Here is a 20,037-nt window from a genome sequence, read left to right as displayed (position 1 = left end):
GAGTTCACAAGAAGGGGTTGTTATAGTTGTTTAACGTTGGCAGAATCCTTGTTTGGCAAACAGTTGCAGCAGAAAACTACACACGCCGCTTATTTTCTTTGGCAGACACCTAGGAAATGGCATTCATGCTTTTATACGTTCAGTGCTCTGTGCTTTTATGTGTTTTTGCAGATTATACATTACTATTTGAGTGTAATTCAAGTGAAACCGCGTTCTCTTGAACTAGCCTGAACTGGTTCTCTCTTTTTAATTTTATTGGATGATTTCTGCTGCAAATTGTTACCTGATCGGGCCTGTATCTTAGGTCGGATGTTACAGGCCTGTGAGCCAAAATGGAGTACGACTGTAAGTCAGCTGGGTTCTGCATGTGTTTGGAATTAACGCAAACGCAAAGGGTGATCCACACTTCCTCAATAATCTCACAAGTCGGCAGCTCGCAGCCAAACCAAAAACAAACACCGCTACACTTTCTCGCAGATCCATTTAGCTTATGTATTTAAAATAAGGAATCCCTTGCAGTTACTTTACAAGATTGTGTTAGCTGAAACTTTGTCCTGCGGGTGTGGATATCTGAATGTCTGAATGTGATGCTTCGATTGGCTGCAGGAAATGCATGACCCGATCGAAGTGAGAGTTGTTGCTGATCTGTTTCCCTTTGCTGCTGCACATGAATCTTGTTTGTTTTTGTGTTATTTGTGGTGCCTGCTCACCATATGCTGTTCTTGCAACTGTCTTGCAGATATGCACTTGTTTGGACAGTATACGGCACATGATGATTCCTGTCTTGTTTCATGCAATCAAGTTGTCAAACCCCATGGCTTCCAGACACATTGTGGTAAGTGTTATGGCTTAATTTTTTAAAAATGCAAGTGCATATTATTAGGGAGTGACTGACATATTGTGAGAATAGGTATAGATTGCTAATCTAGATTACCAAACCGCAGCCTGGCCCATTTATGTTTAGAACATTACTCTTTCACGTTTTTCAGTCAGTTTTTGGAATGTCATTTTTTGTACCTAGAAAAGATGGTGAAAAGGCTGCTGGGACGATAAGAGTGCATGAACATTCCTGCTCATTATTAGTTACATTTGTTATAAAAGTAGAATAATTGACAGACTTTCTAGGAACACCTTCTCTGATGCGCCTTTTAACAATGAGTCATTGATATTTTGTACAGTAGTGTATCAGGATCCAGCAGGGATTCTGTTCTCTGCACTCTGAGGGGCGTTAGGGGAGCTTGCCATTGGAGAGTTATGGGACAGGTCAGCATGCACAACTGTTGTGGTGAGAAATGTTTGTGGCAGGGTACAGTATCCTGAATCAGCTGATCCACAGCTGAGCATGCTGTCACATCCAGCGCAGATTAACGGTATCGCTTGGTGTTAGCGCTTTAAAAGATGTGTTCATTTTGTAGGAAACTAACCAGCCCCGCGTTTCTTTCACCGTTCAGGATGTGCGTTCGGGCCTAGTATCGTTGTCTACTGGTTTCGAGGCTGCGCTCTGTCCTTAGCTGGGTGCGAAGCACACTTTGTCGAATCACGTTGCATGTGAGGGAACTCGCTCGACTGGCTCGCTGTGCAGTCGCTGAGCCGAGCGCGGCGGTGCAGAGATCTGTTTACTTTCGCTTCTCGCTCGGCTGAGCTCCGAGCGGCTCGCGGCTCTCTGTGCGATGGCTGGTCGGGCGGGCGGGCACGCGGGCAGGCAGGCGGGCAGGCGGGCACGTGCCCGTGCGCGTGAGGGACCGAGGTGTCCGCGCAGCCCCGAGACCTGGCAGCCTCCGCCGTGCCGCTCCTGGCCGCGGGCCAGCGCCCCAGCAGGAAAGACCCGCCCCGCTGCGAAGGCGTCCGTTAGCGCCGAGCCCCTTTCTGCGCGGCTGAGCTGTCCCGCGCCGCGCAGGAGCTGACGGGAGCACGACGCTCGAGGCCCAGGTAACCAGCGCGGGGTTTGGAATAACATCACAGGCTTGGGTTCGGCTCCAGGGCCAGAGGCTCAGGGACGCGCGATTCCGTCTCTGTGCCACCGAATGTGCGAAGCTTTTTTTTTTCTTTCTCCTGCGTTGTGTAGTTTGCATTGAAGTGTGAGCGAGCGAGCGAGGCAGGGGGCGGGACTGCGTGTGCCTCTCAGCAGGGTGTTTTGATCCCTTGTTTTCGAGGGCTCCGGGGTCCCCTTGCCCTGTGTTTCCTCTCCGTGTTCGTCCCCGTGCGGCCGCGCTACTTGTGGCTGCAGCCGACGGCAGCGACGCGCACCTGCTCTGTTTCGCCTCCCGCCGCTGTCCGGATGTAAACAAAAGACAGTTGACATTTTTAGTGCCGCGTCGCGCGACTCTTTCCTGTGACAAAAGTGAAACTAGCTGTCAGGACCGTGCCTCTTATCAACAGGACGCTGCACTAATCTGAGTGACGAAGTTCAGGTCATTCAAGCTTTTACGTGTGTGTTACTGTAAAGATAGATGGCTACGCATTTTATTTGTGCATTTGCATTTAGTCATTTGAAACACCTGTTTCCAAAGTGAATACTTTGGTGTGCATGAACAGTTTTACATTCTTTCTTATTGTGGTGCAGTTTCTATGACCTGTTTTTTTTTTATCTAGAGGGGTGCCTACAAATATATTCAGAGCATTGGACAGTTCTCATATTTTGCTGGATTAAAAATGGCACGTTCACATTTTTATCCATTCAATATTTTTAGTTCAAAACTCTCTTGCTTAACCTGAATATTTTAACGGCAGAATTAATTTTATGGCAGCACCCCTCAAGACCCCTCAAATTAATATTTGGTTGATATATTCTGGTGGTAATATTTGGCACCTTTTTCCACAATAAGTATTTTTTTTTTTTGTGAAAGTCTCTACCAGCTTTGCACACTTTGCACGCTTTGCACAGGATGAATTCTTTTTTGGTAGATTTGCCCCAGCCCTCTTGTTTTAAAATTGTGCCCTAGATTTTTATTTACAGGATTGAGGTCAGGATTTTGAGTGGGCCGCTCAAGGACATTCACATTTTTTATTCTGGGGAACTCCACCAGTGTGGAATCGCCCCTGTGTTTTGTATCAATGTTCTGTTGAAACGTGACTCCTCCATCTTCAGGCCTTCAGTGGCCTGAAATCAGTTTTGTGCTGGTATTTGCCTGTACTTTGCCGTGTTCATTTTTCCTTCGATTCTGACAAGTTTCCCAGTCACTGCTAAAGAGGAGACTCTCCATAGCATGATACCGCCACCACCACCATGCTTCACTGTAGGGACAGTGTTAGCTTGCATTTGCAGCGATACATTTGTTCCAGGCCTGATGCTGTGCACTTTGTACCAAAATGTACGGTTTTTAGTCTGCACCGTAAAGCCTTTTCACACATTTTAGCTGGATCACCCCTGTGCTTTCTTGCAATCTCCTGTCAGGCTTTGAGTTATTTATTTTTTTTTGGGGGTTGTTTGTGCCACCCTGTGCTCATGAAATTGTTGAAGATGTGCATCCATAAACATTTGCAGCCATTGAAGTCCGTAGTCCTTTTAAAATATTCATTCCCTTCCCTCTCCAGTGTTCTTCTTTTTAGTCACTGCAGTGGAGGGATGACTTTTCCAGGACGGGGTCTGAGTAGTGTAAGGCACTTTCTGCTCCCTGCTTATTGAGCCAACAGTGCTCACTGGGAGATCCAAACTTATTTGGTTTATTTTTTTAAATCATTCGTCAATCTGTTTTTTGATGACTTGAGTAATCTGCATTATTCATTATTCTGCCGTGGTGTAATCTTCAGGATGTGGTATTTGTACAGGTTGCAGGCTTATACCAGGACAGGGATAAATTGTGGTTTTGTTGTTTAGGATGTAGGATAATATTTTTCACCAGTGGTTTTTCTGTGGTTAAAAAATTAAATATTCCTTTGTTATTGACATAGTTGCCAAAGCTGACATGGGTGAATGTGGTGGATGGCTTGGTTACAGGCGATAGGCTGTAGTAGTTGCCGGCTTGCTGACCGCCCCTCTCTGAGCTGAGTGGACTTTGCCCTTAGAGTACTACAGCCGCTGGTGCGCTGCCCACCAGACCCTGTTTACTCACCTGTCTCCCTCCTCAGGCTGATTAGTCGGAAGCCCGCATTACCAAGGGTTCCGGTTTGGATCTGCTGTTCAAAGGTGACGTTTGGTTGTTGTGATTTTTGCAATGATGCGTGTTGGGGTTAATTTTTTAATTTTTTAAAAAGGTGTTCTCGGTCTTTGTGTTTCTTCTCCCTTCCGCCCTCTCTTATTAGTATGCGCATGTTCCGCACGGTGGTTTCCACACAAAAATAAAGACAAATAAAGCTGAATGGCTTTTGGATGTATTGTAAACCAAACGGGAGAATTGGCAGGAAAACTGCTGGACCGAGCAGAGCAACGATCAAGCCGTCGCTCCTTTGGCCGCCTGCGAGTGGATCTAAATATTTATCGAAAGGGCTGACAGGACAACCTGCATCAGCTGGCAGTCGTATTACCTCATAACGCCCGTCGATGCTGTGGAAAATAATTCTAAGGTGCTCCAGTGGCAGGTCCCTCCCAGTGCCTTTTTATAGTGCGGCTGCTCCCAGTTTGTTTGCCTGATGCTTGTGTTTGCGTGCGTGCGTTCGCGTGCGTTCGCGTGCGTGTGTGTGATATTATGATTTCCCTGTTGGATCCACAGGCTGGGGAGTACTTGCGCACTGAGTAGAGAGGACAGCTCCATCTCTGCCCCCAGAGCCATGCACAGCAAGAACCGTAAGTGGAGGAGCCATTTTACTCTACTGATGAACTTTTATCTGAACTTTTATTATGCTGATGAATAATGTTAATAAATGTTAAACATTTACTAGTTGGAAATTAATAGAAATGCAGTTGGTTTTACTAACAGAGCAGCACTGCTGTATTAGGAGTACAGTAATGTTGCTCTACGCACACAACATCTTTATCACTGCTGAAATAAAATGAAAAAGATCACCTATTTATCTCTGTTTGGTAAGACTCCTGAACCTGCCTTTTTTTTCCTTTGGTTTATGGTTGTACTTGCCCAACTATTGTGTGTTGTACTCAGCATCAGGGAATGGATGTGCTTTATCACTTTGCTAGATTGTGAAAGCAGATTTTGATCTCAGTCTCCTAGTAGAGATTTGCACTTGCTCAAAGCACCGTTGGTGCTGCAAGGAAGAAGTCGGGCTTGTCTCCCTGGTATTACCTTGACTCCGCCCCCTCCGCCCCCTGTGCTTCAGGGGAATTTCTCAATGTAAACTGTCATTCTTATTATTGTGGTCATCACCATTGGATGCATTGCATCACCATCTCGGTGCTGACTTCGACAGTTCAGTCTCACTGGGATGGTCACGTTGCCATGGGAACAGCCTGGGTGTTCCCAGCTGACCCGCAGCTCTGATGTCACTCTCTCGTGGAGGAGCAGGGCTGTCGTGGGAGGCTTCATTATTTTTTTATTTTTTTTCTAGGCCAACTGTTCACCATCAGAATGACAGATGAGCCTGTACCTCATAGACAAGATGGCTGTATCATACAGCCTGTATTTCAGCACAGAAGAGACATCCAATTCAAACTTTATACTGCGTATTTTTGTGCTAGTCAAAGAGTGGTTATTGTTTTTATGTTCTTTTGCTGAAACAAAATCCCTTTTGTTCATTTGAGTGCACTATAAAATGATGACCTTAAGAGGTGAAAGGAATTATGGGCCATTGGTGCTACAGCTATTCACTCAGGAGCTCTGGAAGTGGGTCTACCCTCCCACACTGGCTCATGTTTGTGAACAGCTGCTCTATGCCCTATGAGAGGTAAAGGCAGGCCCGGGATGTCATCTGGGTACTGAGGCACCAGCGCTGTGTGTGCTGACTTTCATTCCAACTGATCCACTTTGTTTAATTAACCTTTATTGAGTTGCTAATAACAGTACTGCTTTTTGGCATCAGTGTTGGCCACCGGTCTTTTCTGAGAGAACGTGTTCCCGGTGGTGTGATTGTACTGGTACAGAGTTAAAGATGCAGGATAAAGCCATCTCTTAGGCTACGTTTTCTACACTGGTCTTGATGCCCGGTTCCAATTTTCTGCCTATATCCTATTTTTTTTTGACCACCTGTTTATATCTACTTTTAAAAGTGACCCATATCCGATACCTGTGTTAACACAGCTTACACTTGAAATCAAACCGCATGTGTACATGAGGGTTTGGTTACCAATCCACATCTAAGGTCCCCAACGAACATTTCGCTCTTTTGGATTATATTGATTCTTCGCCCCACTGCCTTAAAAGGCACGTAACCTCAGTATTCATCCACTGGCCTGAGCCTTTGTCATCCATTTAATTTCTTTTAATATTTAACGTTACCAGCGGAGAGTGGGCGTGCATGTAATTACTTTTCACAAATGCGGGGGGGGAAAAAGCAGATTTTGAATGGCGAGAGAATCGGAATTACCCAGAAATTATGGTCTGTGTGTTTAAACGACATTGGGTTCATTGGGAGATATCGGAATCCTGTCAGATTTATTTCCACATATGAATGTGGCCCAAAACTGATCTGAAAATCTCAGAGTCCGTGGGCTTTTTCCTGTTTGCACGTTCATACGTTTCTGATCTGTGCCTCATGTGAGCAAAAAATCGGATATTGGGTCACTGTTACCAGGCAGTGTAAACGTAGCCTTATACTTGTTTTTACTGGGATCATCCTAGAGGAGTAATTAAGTTTAATTCCAAGTAACATGTGGGAAATAAAAGCACTGTAAAGTCAAGTCATGAGATAAAATCTTAACCTTTATCTAATTCACACAAAATCAGCATTTCTGCCACAATACATGCACATCAGGCAGCTTGTATTTCAGTTCCTGATCTGTATCGAGCGGCTGCTGAATAAGAGGCAGCCAATGAGGAGGTCAGCTGAATGAATGCTGGGTTTGGATTGGTTGGGAAGCACTGCTTTAAGTGCATTGTGATATTGAAGGGGGTGGACTTTGCTGCCTGTTCTGTAATCAATGATGCTACTTACGAGGCTCCAAACTCCACTATCGATCGGTAAATCGGGTTTAGAAACAGAGAGACGTCTGGTTGAGAAACAGGCTCCTTGTGCCAGATTAGATTAGTCTCAGGACTGATAGGGCAGGTGAGTGGACTGGTCTACAGTCGACCCCCCAACAGGACCCCCCCCTCCCCCCACCTTCATTCTGTTCAGCCTTTCAGCCGCTGTGAATGAAAGAAATGCAGTGACCGCTGTTTCCACTTTTCTAGCAGTTGAGTTTTATTCTGTTACAGCCTTTTTTTGCTCCTTTCTTGTTGTTTATGTACATGGGTTTTAATCAGACAAGCTCCTGCTGATTTTATGACCATGTTAATTTTATGACTGTGTTAATTATAGAAAGAGTTTAGTCATCTTATTTTAAGAGGTTTCTAATCACTGCTCTGTTTTTGTCGTTGATTAAGCACTCATGATAGACTGGGTACTTCATCCAGTTCAGTCAAAATAAAATGCATGCGCGGATATTGCCAAGCTCTGTTAAAATTCTCTAACGGCATCCACATTAACAACAGAATGCATGCCAGTTCAGCACACGCTCGCTCAGAGTCTTGGAATTGACTTGCAGTACATTAAGTTGTTTGTGTGTGTGTGCGTGCATTTTTGTGTGTGTGTGTGTGTGTGTGTGTGTGTGTGTGTGTGCGTGTGTGTGTGTGTGTGCACTCCAGAGAGGAGGCATGGGTCCCCCGTGGTCCCGATGAGGGACAGAGCCCCGCTGGCTCACGGGTCCGGCAGCCCGTCCCAGCCGAAGCCCTTCAGAGCGCCCAGAGACGGCGCCCACAGCCCCTTCGGCAGGGCGCCGCACGCGGTCTACCCACCGAAAGGGGCCCGAGGCCGGCCGTGGTGAGCGCACTCCCCCCCCCCCCCCCCAATCGCTCTCCACAGGGCTGCTCCACATCAGTCCTGTTTAAACTGAAGAGATTTTCATTAAGCCTGGGCATTAAACCGTAAGGGTCATCATTGATTATTTTTAAGCACAAGAAGTATCCGCTTTCTTTCCCTCTCTTTTTGTGTAATCATACCTGATGTTCCAAACTTCAGAGGCCACCTGAAATGCTTCTGCGGAAAAAGGCATCAGTTCTCGTATCTGTTGGGTGCTGATAAGGCTTTTATCTCTACGGAAGCTTGTCACATGGTCTCTGAGGTTTGGGGCTTCGCTGCCACATCACATGGCAGCAGTGATTGCTATTGTCCTCAAAAAGTGTTCTGTAATTATCCGCACAGTTTAGTGCCCGGCCCTGATAACCGGGTTTGTCCTCATGTAATGACTCACACTTCCTCCACACTTCCCATCTGTCTTTCTGCTCTTCCTTCATTTTCATTCTCTTGCCCTTGCTTACCCCCTCCCACTTTTGTACTCATTCTCTCAATGACTCTCTCCCTTTATTTCATTCTCTCTCTTCTTTCTCTCTCACTCACTCACTCACACGTGCTCTGTCTCTCTCTGGCTCTTAGTGTGTCTGTTCCTGTGGTCAGTCTGGAGAAGATGCCCTGTCTGGGGAGGAACGACGGGGCCCACGTCCGACTCAACTGCACGTCCACCACGTCATCTTCCTCATCCTCGTCCTCATCCTCTTCTGCCGCCGTGCTCAAGCCCTCCCGCAAGCCCCCGGACCGGGTTCCTAACGGCAGAATACCCAGCGGGCCCCCCTCCGCCCCCGACAGACGACCCAGCGCCTCTCCTTCCGCGCTGGACCGGCGGCCGGCCTCCTCCCCTGGCCCCTCCCCCTCCTCTCTAGACAGACGGCCCAGTGCCCCGCCCACTCCACTGGACAAGAAGCACCAAAATGGCACCAAGGGCAGCAAGCCGTGTAAGAGGACGTCAGGTGAGCACTGGCCCCGCCTCCTTACCGTCATCACAGCTGTGCCTGAACGGCTGCTTTTGTGCTTTTTTTTATCGAACATTCTCCCTTATGGTCGCCCCGTTATATTTCAGTATATATATTTCAGTTATTGATTGGGACAAAATAACTGTTGAAAGCAGCAGTGGCAAAAACTTGTTCTAGTTCTTCAGTGTCTGTATTGGCTGATTCTTGGCTGAGTTTTGACCCACTTTTTCTTCCACTTCCTGCAGAGGACTTGTGGTGGTCTGTATGCCGACGTGGTAGAGATGCGTATGTAATTGTACAGACTGTTCTCACTCTGACGCATTTCCCATTTCTTGCATCAGACCGCAGATCACTAAAGATATTGGCCACCAGAAGTTGCTTATGGTGTAGATGTACTAGTTATTGCAATAAAGCCCATGAATACTCCCAGGCTAACTCCTCCTACAGCCATAAAACCCAGATGAATGAGTTTTATATCTTTATTCAAGCATGAACAATACATGGATAAACCCAATGCGAGTTGTATATCTTCAGCTCTTTATTCCAGCGTGCATGAGCTGCATTGTGTATTGTGTGAAGGCCTAAGGCATTCCCTGGAAAGCTATGTCGCAAAGCTGTGGAGATGAAAGGGGAGGGGTTACCTGTGTGACTGGCAGTACCTGTGTATTTCCCTTTTTCCCTTCGGAGGCACGCGCTGACTCCGCCCTTTCAGTGCGTCTGTGGAAGTGCTCCAGTGCGCCAGCGGTGGTTCCCTGCTTTTGAAGTTTGGGCCGATAAGCGTTAAGCCTATTTGTTGCTGCGCAGGTGGTGGTGTTGAGCGAAGTCGGTCAGCGCTGAAGACGGCCTCTCATGTTTCCGGATCATTCTGAAGGGGGGTGGGGGTGGGGGGGTGGGGGGGGTATTCCTCCACACGAGCGGCCTGTTGGTAGCCGGCGGCCAATGCGCAGGGTGGATTTCCACTGCTTCAGCCGCCAAATCTTCCTCTCGTTTTTTTTCTTTTCATTTCTTCCGTCTACAGCGGTCCTTTGCTGTAATGCAGCTCCGGGAGCATGTTGTTGTAGGTTGTCTGGAGTGGAGAACAGTGTGGAAATGACTGTCATGGTGATAAGTGGAATGGGGGCGGGGGGTGGGGGGGTAACAGGATCCCCCCCCCAGGACCCCCAGTGGGGGTCCTCTGAACTGGCCCTCAGGGTAGAAAGTGGTTTTGGTTTTTTGGGCGGGTCCGTCCCGCTGGCAGTGGGACTGCTGAATGGAGTTCAGCTGGTAATGGTATGCACACAGTGTGGGTTGTGGGATACTGAGCAGCGCACTGGTGCGTGCTCGCAGCCACGCTCTGTCTCACTGACTGACGTGTGACCGTCATACCCCCCCCCACACCCCCCAAACAACAACATCCAATCCCAGCGCTGTCCTGCCCGTGTTGACATTGGAATCAGAACGCCGGTAGCCAAGGTAACGGGATTCCGAAGCCATTGAGCGAGAACAGCGGAGACATTCAAATGATCGTTTGAGCCGGCGTGGTCACCACAACAAACATAGCAGCGGAGGCTAAAAGCACCTGCCTGCTACTCCCAATACTGGGAGTTCAGGCAAGGGGCATATTGGTGTGGCATGCATATCTGTGCCTGAAGTGACCTGCCTGAAATGTCTTGATGTATGTCTTATTTTTATTTTTTTTTAAGCCAGGGTATTCGATCCCAACAAGCACTGCGGAGTCCTGGACCCTGAGAGCAAGAGGCCCTGCACGCGCTCTCTGACCTGCAAGGTGGGCACCGTCCTGTGCTCTCATTGGCTCGGAAGACTCTTTGGTCTGTGTCTCATTGGGTGTTTGTCTACAACAAGTGTGAAACTTTGCATATGGTAATAGATTGTTTGTCACGTATAGATTTTATTTCCCCCTTACGCGCCGCTTTTAAAAGGCCAGCCCTTTTACTGGTGTGCCGTATGAAAGTTGTGAAATTATTTTTATGGAACGCTATAAATCTTTAGATAGTAAATCATACTGTCATACGGTCTGTCATTCACCTGGTCTGTCTTTTGTCAGGGGCTGCATATGTTTCTGATTTTAATCCCGTGTGTGCGTGTGCGTTTCATCCTCAGACTCACTCTCTCACCCATCGGCGGGCGGTGCCAGGGCGGAAGAAGCTGTTTGATTCGCTGCTGGCGGAGCACAAGGGGCGAGTAAAGGAGAAGGAGAAGGAGAAGGAGGCGCAGTCCGCCCGCGAGCAGCAGCGGGGCCGAGATCCCGGTCACGGCCTCCCTGCCCAGTCACATGACCCCCCGAGCGGCCCACCCACAAACGGCAAGACTCCGTCTCCATCGAAGGCCAGGCCTGTCTGCGCATACGTGCCCAGGTGAGTCTGCGGCCCTGCTGTGCACATTCTCAGCTGACACACTGAAAACAACACCAAAATGGGTTCCCAATTTATATCACTTACATTTTTCATTTACTGAAACCAAAACAGGAAACCAAAACTTCACAAGTTCAGTTTTTATCTACAAGGGGGGGGGGGATCTGTGCTGGTTGAGATTTTGATTGCTGGTTCTGACATGTAGGATGTTTTTTCAGTGCTGGACACTCCTTGGCACAAATGTGAGTGTGTGTGTGTGGTCTGTGTTCAGGACTCCTGGCAGCAGGGGCGGGGTCAGTCAGAACTGCTGCCCCGGCCCGGCCCCCGACGCGGGGCCCCTCTGCCTCGGAGCGGAGGGGGGCGGCCGGCCGTCCAGCGAGGAGGACGAGGGCGCGGTCCCGGACGAATCGGAGAGGCCGGACTGCCACTGCTCGCCGCGCCACCCTCGGCCCGTGGGGGTGCGTTCCGAAATCTCACAGAGCCCGCGACGTGATGCTCATACCGCTCTGTTTCAGTAGCGCTTCCTTTGACATGGATAACATCTCGCTCTCTCTGTCTCTCTCTCTCTGTTTGTCTGTCTCGCTCGCTCTCTCTCTCGTGACAGTGCTGCTCTTTTGGCAGTCGGCTGATGGGGCGGGGCCACTACGTCTTCGACAGGCGGTGGGACCGAACGCGTCTAGCGCTGCACCGCATGGTGGAGAGGCACGTCAACTCTCTGATGTGGCGGTGAGCGCACCCCTCCCACACCCCGCCGCCACCGCCGCAGAAACCGCCGCAAAACCTGGCTCTCCGCCAGGTCCCGGAGATCCTCTCCATTTGTCGGATATGATCAGAATTCATGTTCGCTGCTGAGGGACAAGACAGGCCACTCGCTTGTATCTGAAATCTCATATCTCAGAGTGATGCTGTTTACTAATGGACTGTTTAATGCAGCAGTTATCAAATTCAGTGCCTGCGGGGTCCAGTGGATTCTGGTTCCTGGTCGCTGAACTGGCCCAGATATTTTATTTTTATTGAGCAGCTTCGGCGCATCTCTGCACAAGCGTGTAATTGTGCGTTCGTGCAGCGGTGATCCCTGTGGCGTGGATTGAGTCCATACTACGCTGTTCCACTATACGGCCAGGACCCCTGCAAGAAGGCTCTCATTGGCCAGAGCATCACCCAAGGAGGGAGGCTTTGGGTCAGAAGAGTGTGACCTGCTAATGTTGTGCCATATTGTTGCTTGGGACATGGGCAGCGTGTTGTTGCAGCTGGGAGCGCAGCCGTTTGAATCTTCAGAAAGCCGATGCCTGTGTGGAATCTGAGCCTCTGGGAAGTCCCTGACACTCCTGGTTTAAATGGCATTCAGAAATGGAGGATTTGAGGATGACACGGGCAGATTTGCTGGGTTAGAGGTCCTCTTTGCCCCGGTGCACCTGATTCTTGCTTCAAACGGCCCTAAATGTGTTGATGTCACTTCCTTTGTGTTGCAGGAAGATCCCGCAGGCCAATGAAAGCCCCACCCCCTCTCCGGGGGCGATTCCAGCTGCGCAGGCCTTCCTGAGCCCCTCCTCCAGCGGCCCCTACGGCATTGGCCTGCCCCTGCTGTCCCCGCCTGCGGCCTTCGTCAACCAATCAGAGGGCGTCTCCATGGTGTCCTACTCTGCCACGTTCCCCCCCGGTGGCGGGGGTGTGTTCAGCATCGTGGACTCCTCCTCCATCGTGGCTCCGTTCCCCGCCCTCTCTGCCATGTCGTCCCGGGGCGCCAGGCCCCGTGCCAAACCCAGCAGGCCCCCGAAGGCGCCCCCGCCCACCTCCGGGGCGCTGGGCGTGGCGGGAGGCGGGGCAGCGGGCGGGGCAGAAGGCGGAGCTGTCGGGGGGAAGAAGAAGAAGCCCCCGCTCTCCTACGTGGCCCCCCACAGGAGGAACAGTGTGGGCGCCGTGCCCCCCCTCAGCCCCCACCCCGCCCGCCCCGCCTTCTGCAGCAACGGGGTGCCCCCCCTCAGTGCCAAAACCGAGCCTTCCCCGCACGACACAGACTTCACCGTGCCACGCCCCCTCTCCGGGGACCACGCCCTGTCGGTCCACAGCCCCCTCCCCTTCTCCGCGGCCTACGGGAGGAAGCGGAAGAGCTGCGGTCCCGGCGCCAGCATCGGCAAGACCGCCAAAACATCAGGGCTGAGCAGCATCTTCAGGAAGGGCTTGTTGGAGCCCCCCCACGCCTCCCTCCCCCGGCAGGTAAACCCTAATCTCGCCTGGAGCTCCTGAGTCCCGGGGTCCCGTACTAGTCACCTTATCAGTACCCAGCGATCGCAGCACGGCCTGGCTCAGGGCTACGGCAGCGCTAGTGGATTTGCGCGGAGAGGGCGGCATAATAAACGCACACATTCGCCCACCAAGTATTTGCGCTTGCATCGGCATCTGGATGAATCTCCTTGGTAGCCCGTTGTAGTGAATCCGAACGTTCATCAGCTGTCATATTTCTCTCCGCGTAGTTGTAGTAGCTGATCTTTCCCCTGCTGGTCTCAGTTTGAAGTGGCTCGGCGAGTGCGAGCTGCAGCTTTTTGTGTTGTTTCGCTACACATGTTTTGGAGGAGGAAAAAAGGGATTCAGTTTGATCCAGCATTGTCTCTGGAGTTCAAAGCTGATTTGTTCCGGCGGGACATGAAAGGGGCTCATTGTTTCGGGGCCCCTGCATGTTTCTCTGGGTGGGCGGCGGCCCGCATCCACGGCTCTTTGTTGTTCCAGCCCGCGGTCCATCGCTGACGGCGCCTCGCGAGAGACGCGGAATGCCTGAGCGGCGCGGCGAGGGCGGGCCACGGGGCGTCACCGCGGCGACCGACGTCCCCGCCGCTTGCGGTGGGATCCAGCGCAGCCCAGCAATGACGTCGCTTCCGGGGGGCGGGCGGGGGGGGGGTCATCGCACTGTACTTATCCCGAGGCCTGGGTCTTTCGGCTGGGGCGGGCTGAATGCTCCTTTGGGGAGGTGGTCAGTGTCGCTCATTGGATCAAACCGCACCGGCCGCGCTCACAGCACCACTACTCACTCTGCTCCACTTCCCCTCCAGCTCACCGGTATAATCCAGCAGGGCGGAGCTGTCATGGGAACCGGCTCCCTCCGGAACGACACTAACATCCGCCCCCAGCCGAGCAGCTATACACAACTACAGCAAGCACTTAGCGTTATGCAAAAAAAACCCTGTGCTGAAGGGGAAAGAGTCCGCCGATCTTTAACTTCTACAGTGCAAAGTGCATTTCATTCACACTTGAGATGTAACCGGATTCCCTTGTGAAAATGAGTACTGGACTTATATGGAAGCTTGTTAAGCAGAGGGACGTGGCGGGTGTTTCTGTGGGGGGGGTTTGAACATGGGCCACCTGTGCACCCTCTGCTTCAGGCTTACGGATCAGACACGGCGAGGCTCCTGTAGGAGAGAGCGGCTCCTGCTGGTCAGTGTTAAAAGTGCACTTACTTCCAGGTCTCTTCACACCTGGACTGCAACTGGTTGCAGAACGCAACCGGGAAATTTGAAATTTGTACCAAGGGAATTTGTACTACTTGTCCTGTTCTGCAAGTAATGTCAGGTATTCAAGGAGACTTGGTTTTTACATTTCGCACAGCATGGAGTCAAGACCTGGCACCCCAAATTGTAATATTTTATAGCATTGGTTTTGTATAATATTTATGGTTCCTTTCGATACCTTTCTAACTGACCAGAATAGCGCTACAGATGTTGAGCAGAATTATATTTGTATTTTCTTTTTAAATATGAAAGTATTATAAGCGTTCCTATCATTGGAAAGAAATGTGTACATATCATTAGTATTTTTGTATTTATTATTTTCTCAGCGCTAAAGAGCATTTAGGAATTTTGTCCTGTTTGCCCCCCCCCCCCCCCCCCCCCCGCCACAGTCGCATGAAATGTGGGTTAGTGAGGGGCGTGGCATCACCTCGCTTGTGCTTTTCCTGCTTTTATCTCGCTCTTCCCAGAACGGCCTGGTGTTGGAAGGGCGTTTGCCTTGGCAGGGGGTCCGACCGGCTGAGCCTTTTTGTTTTTCTTGAGCTCTTTGCCGCGATGCTAAACCGTGAGCCCCACGCCCCGTTCTGAGGCACTTCCCCTTGCCCCAACGGGTCCGTGCCGACACCCGGCCCGGAGGTCCTCTTCTAGGCCCAAAATTAACATCTGCGTTTTCCGGCGTGCCTTGACTGAAGGAAAGTGACACCACAGCAGTAGTGTGGTGAGGTTGACCGCCTGTGTCCCTCAGGCCTGTTGCTCAGGAGCTGGTCTGAGCTAATTTAAGATATTGAAGTAAATGGGAAACAGAGCACTCAATTTGGGGACCGTCTTTAATTTACATGGCTCGGCACGCTCGGGCCTTGTCTTCCCTGTGCAAATGCAATACCCGAGTATTCGCCAGATTTCCAAGAAGGCTTCAGCAAAGCGGCTCCCCCGCCGCCTAATGAGACCTTGACAGATGCACTGGATGTCCGTGCAGTGATAGATGATGTCATTAATATCCACTTTCAAGAAAAAAAAAAAAAACAGAGGCTGCAGTGCGACACTGTCGGAGCCGTGAACAGTGGTCTTCATTATTGCCCCGATGCCAAGCGGCGAGCGCAAACCCGAGTTTTAGCGGCGGGCGCCGTCGCGCTGAACGACCCAGTCAGATTACTCGCTCGTATGCACTTTCTCCAACATCAGGAACTTTGTCTGCACTTAATTATGTATATTAGCTTTAAAATATGTAGGCCATTAAAAAAAGATTGCCTGCTGATGGTAATACCAGCTTTTCCCCCATAAATCTTGGAGCTGCACTTATGTTTCAGTGGCTGGGGATACGCAGTAGCACTCGCCCACATTGTTGCTACAGTGTGTCTTGCTGGTGACCATTTATTTTTGTTTGATTCCTTCCTTTACCATCATTGCTTCCTGCCCCTGTACTGGACACAGTTCTTCCTCAGTTCTTATCCCACCCACCCCCACCCCCACCCACCCCTCAGCATTGTGGAGCTCAGGTCATTGGGGATGTGTTCAGAGGGGTGTGGATTGCTGTTGTCTGGAGAGCTGAGCACTTCCACATCCTCTGTAATCCAAGCAGAGGTTGATTCAGGGTTTTTTCATATGGACTGCCTGGGAGGGTTCAGCTGTAGCCATGGAAGAGTAAAGCTTCATGAGCCCATTATGTGTAAATCGCTTGTCTGTACTCCGCAGAGTAATCCCATAGGAGCTGGCGGGAGACTTGTAGAAAGCCTTTTGATTGGTTCTTACTACAAAACCCTGTAATTGGTTCAAATCAGTGAGTCACCGAGAGCACATTGCAGCACTGGAATAATGTATCATTGATATCAGAGTCACTACATGTTGCCTTAGGGTGAGGATTCTGTCTGCAGTGCTCTTAAGGTGACGTCTGCCTTTTTACACTGTCGTGGAAGAGTCTTCATGACTCCTCAAAATGGATTACGGTTTCCACGTGCCGTCACTTGCTGAAATTAATTTGTTAATAAAGAGGGAAATTTGTCTTGCTGCCCCTCACAATCCAAATTGTTGGTTAACAAAATATGACAATAAATGCATGTATGAGCACACTGGTGATTAAGAGGTATTTGCAAATGGCTATCCCACTGGAATCAATTGTTCAAATTGGCTAAATGATGACTGCAAGGTTAAACATTATTAGAATGAATTATACTATTTACTTGTATTATTAGTTATTGATGATAGTTTCTGCAGTTGAGCAACAGACCTTTTTTTAAAACTGTGTCTCCTACTCTTGAGTAATGCGAACATCATCCTGGAGGAAGTTTAACATATCCTCTGCTGTGTGGCTTTCATCTAGCAGAGCGGTGTAAGGGCACCTAGTCTTGGAGGGCTTGCTTGCTTTGCAAGTTTCAGCGGCAGAAGTGATTCATTTCAGTCACTGGCTGATTGGCTAGAGTCTACACACCTTGTTTCCACAGTCTAAATTGGCTGCTGATTGAAAGGAAACTGAGGAAACCTGCAGAGACTGCAGACCTCCTGGACGTGAGTTTGACGCCCCTGATCAAGTTGTCTGCTTTGGGTTTTCTGAAGGCCATCTGTTTCTGTAGATCTGTCAAACGTCTGAGTGTCTGAGAATCTTTCTACCTGGCATTTGCAGTTTTACTAAGGTTTTTTGTATTTGCCTCAAATGTCCAAACTAGCAAATAATTCTAACCGTTGTATATGCTCTTCTAAAAATGTTTTAGTTTAAATGTTTCAACATTTAATTTTTATTGGTTTCCTTCACAAATGAGGAACACGCTGCCTTTTCCTATAGGATATTTCAGAGTTTTTTTCTGAGCAAACCTTGCTGTCCATAACTGCACCCCAGTGTTTGACCTGCTGCACAGAAGCTAATTTGTATTCATTGACATACTTTACTCTTCAGTAATATGAGTTGGACAGATCTCCAAGTTACTGCCCAAGTACAGTATCTCCATGCAGTTTGAGTTTTGTGAAGCATCACAAGTCTTCATTCTCCCATCTCTGGTTTTAGGAGATAAGCATTTCTGATTTGACCATGGGATGGCTTCTTATTTCCTGATTCAGTTGATTTGGAATAAATGTGTAAAGTTATTGCCGAACTGCTTGCAATAACCGCTGATGTCCTTGGAAACGGATGTCTGTGTGACTGCGATTTTGGGATTCCCATGCCAGATACCTGTGATATAGTGCCTCTGTCTCCCAAATTTCCCATATTGGTGAACCCTGAACTGTGGTTTTAGCCCCTGTGTTCGGCTCCATTGCTCTGCCTTGCTTCTCCACTTTTCTTTAGGATGGAGTGGAGGCAGCATTCAGACTTGGTTCCACCTGCACACTGAAAATGTAGCAGGTGAAATGCATTATTTTTGTATCTAAAGTCCCAGACTGAAATTGGAGCACGTCAGGTGTGGCAAGGAAAAAGTTCTACATTTCTGTTCTAAAGAATTCTGCATTACGAAAAAATGATACTTATTAAAATTATTGGTACTAATGTAAAATTAGTTTTTTCAAGTTTTTGAAAGGTTTTTTTAAACCACAAAGCTGTTACTCTGCTTTATTTTTTATTTTATTTTATTTTTTACTTGCAACTCTTTGACATGCCATTTTCTGCTTGGAGATATTGCCTCGTTGCAGTAATCTTTGCTTAAAATAAGGTTGTGTGTAGGAATACCAGAGGAAAAGCTGTCTCTCCCATGTACATTGACTTGTAGTCTACCAACCCACCCCCTTCACCTTGGAAGATGGTTAAAGGACCATTGGCTGGGGAGGAGGTTGTTCTGTAAGCTGTGAGGAGTCAATAATTTGGGGGGGGGGGGGGGCGTTGAGAAAACAAGGGAGGTAAGGAAGCGGGTAATGGATGGATATGCTATCACTTACCACCTACTCAAATGTCCCTGTGTTCTGAATGCATTTTATTGTTGACCTTTTTGTTGGGGGGGGGGGGGGTATTTTTGTAGTTGTTTGTTTTGTATCTGGCTTTGTAAATAAAAATTAATTTATATGTTTGTAAGAAAATCAGTGTCTAGCCTCTTCAATCAAAGTGTGTGGCGTTTGCTCCATTGAGCAAAAGCGGTGGTCAGCTGCAGTGGGTAGAGACTGAATCATGTGTGCAGTGACGGGCAGTGGGCGGTAGATGTTATTCTCTCCGGACAAAAGAGGAGGCTTTGCAAAAGCTGTGGGGTGTTTTTTTTTTTTTCTTAAGTTGGGCTTGCAGCAGCACAGTTACAACATCTTCTCCCAAGGTCCTGAACCATGGTACCTGCTGCTGTATCCTCGCCTGGTCGATTACCCGGACATAATGAGACGTTAAGAGGATTATCTTCAACTGCACATCAACCTAGCCTTGCGTCCAATGCGGGTAGAATCCAGCTCAAAATCCCAAAATGAAACATCCACTGAAATACCAGTGTTTGAACACTTCACACTCATGCGCTTTAAGTATGTAAACCCCCTGGCGGTGGCCGGTCCAGAACAACAGAGAATATGTGTTTCTGAATGCGAGGCTCTTCGATCTGGTATCAGTGTTCTGACCGTGGCTGTGTGCTGTTTATACACAAGATTGCTGGGGATAGAAAGTGCTTGCCACAATTTCTCCGTAGAGAAACTGCTCACCTATGGTAAATACCCACCCACATGCAATCTCGGGCTTGACCACTGGAGGCACTGCAATGTGAGTGGCGTCATACATTCATTTTTGTCCACCTTGTGTTAAAATAACCGAGCTTAAAATAACTGAGCTTTCAGTTCACCGATGAACTGAAAGAACTTGGCAGCTCAGCTTTATTCAGATTCCTCATGGCTGAATAGAGGTGAACTGTGGAGCTTTAATCCACCTTAAGTGAGGGCAAATTGCCAGCAATGATATAATAATAAAATGGCTCAATTGTCACACAGCACATCTTGTACACATCCTGCTCAGCCATTTGTAACTGCTGCATTTCGGGGGATAAATGGAGGTGGAATCATTCTTCAGATCATTTGGACAAACATCACTTTTCCCTTGAAATCCAAAACAAAGTGATGAGTTTCAGCTCTGGGGATGATGACATAAAAGTAAATGTCATGGAATAAAGCCGTCCGTAATTATCAAAATTATGTGAAGTGGGTCAGTTGTTCTGATTCAACCAAAGCATGAGCATTTTGTCATTCAGGAATTGTAGCATGCATTCACCTGCATTGTGTTTTTAATTGATGTCAGTAGTACTACTTGGTCGTGACACATTGTATTGCAATATTTTTCAAGACTTAGTATTATTTTTAGTTCCAGCCTTAGATCTAACTAACATCCTTTTACTTGACTGAGAATCAGAACAAAGCAAGTTACACTTTCTCTGTGGTCTTAAGAATTAACAAAAAGACTATGCCTGTTTG

The 20,037-nt window shown here is 48.7% G+C and overlaps 1 protein-coding gene across 3 annotated transcripts; it reads left to right on the top strand.

Annotated features, from left to right (window-relative positions):
- Positions 1 to 1,709: 1,709 nt before the first annotated feature.
- atxn7l1 (ataxin 7-like 1) lies at positions 1,710 to 18,681 on the top strand. Of its 3 annotated transcripts, none has more exons than XM_064342806.1 (10): positions 1,710 to 1,929; positions 4,650 to 4,723; positions 7,674 to 7,848; positions 8,461 to 8,831; positions 10,517 to 10,599; positions 10,935 to 11,188; positions 11,457 to 11,643; positions 11,790 to 11,911; positions 12,658 to 13,402; positions 13,913 to 18,681. In XM_064342806.1, the coding sequence occupies exons 2-10, from the start codon at positions 4,708 to 4,710 to the stop codon at positions 13,928 to 13,930; spliced, it is 1,971 nt and encodes a 656-aa protein (XP_064198876.1). In that variant the 5' UTR covers positions 1,710 to 1,929; positions 4,650 to 4,707; the 3' UTR covers positions 13,931 to 18,681. The 3 variants fall into 3 exon arrangements, with proteins under 3 accessions (XP_064198876.1, XP_064198875.1, XP_064198874.1); XM_064342805.1 differs by adding an exon at positions 4,069 to 4,126 and having other exon boundaries at positions 1,714 to 1,929; positions 12,658 to 18,681; XM_064342804.1 differs by having other exon boundaries at positions 1,715 to 1,929; positions 12,658 to 18,681.
- Positions 18,682 to 20,037: the final 1,356 nt, after the last annotated feature.

Source organism: Anguilla rostrata, chromosome 7, assembly GCF_018555375.3.
Source record: "Anguilla rostrata isolate EN2019 chromosome 7, ASM1855537v3, whole genome shotgun sequence".
NCBI classification, from domain to species: domain Eukaryota; kingdom Metazoa; phylum Chordata; class Actinopteri; order Anguilliformes; family Anguillidae; genus Anguilla; species Anguilla rostrata.
This window is presented reverse-complemented; position numbering and strand designations above follow the sequence as displayed.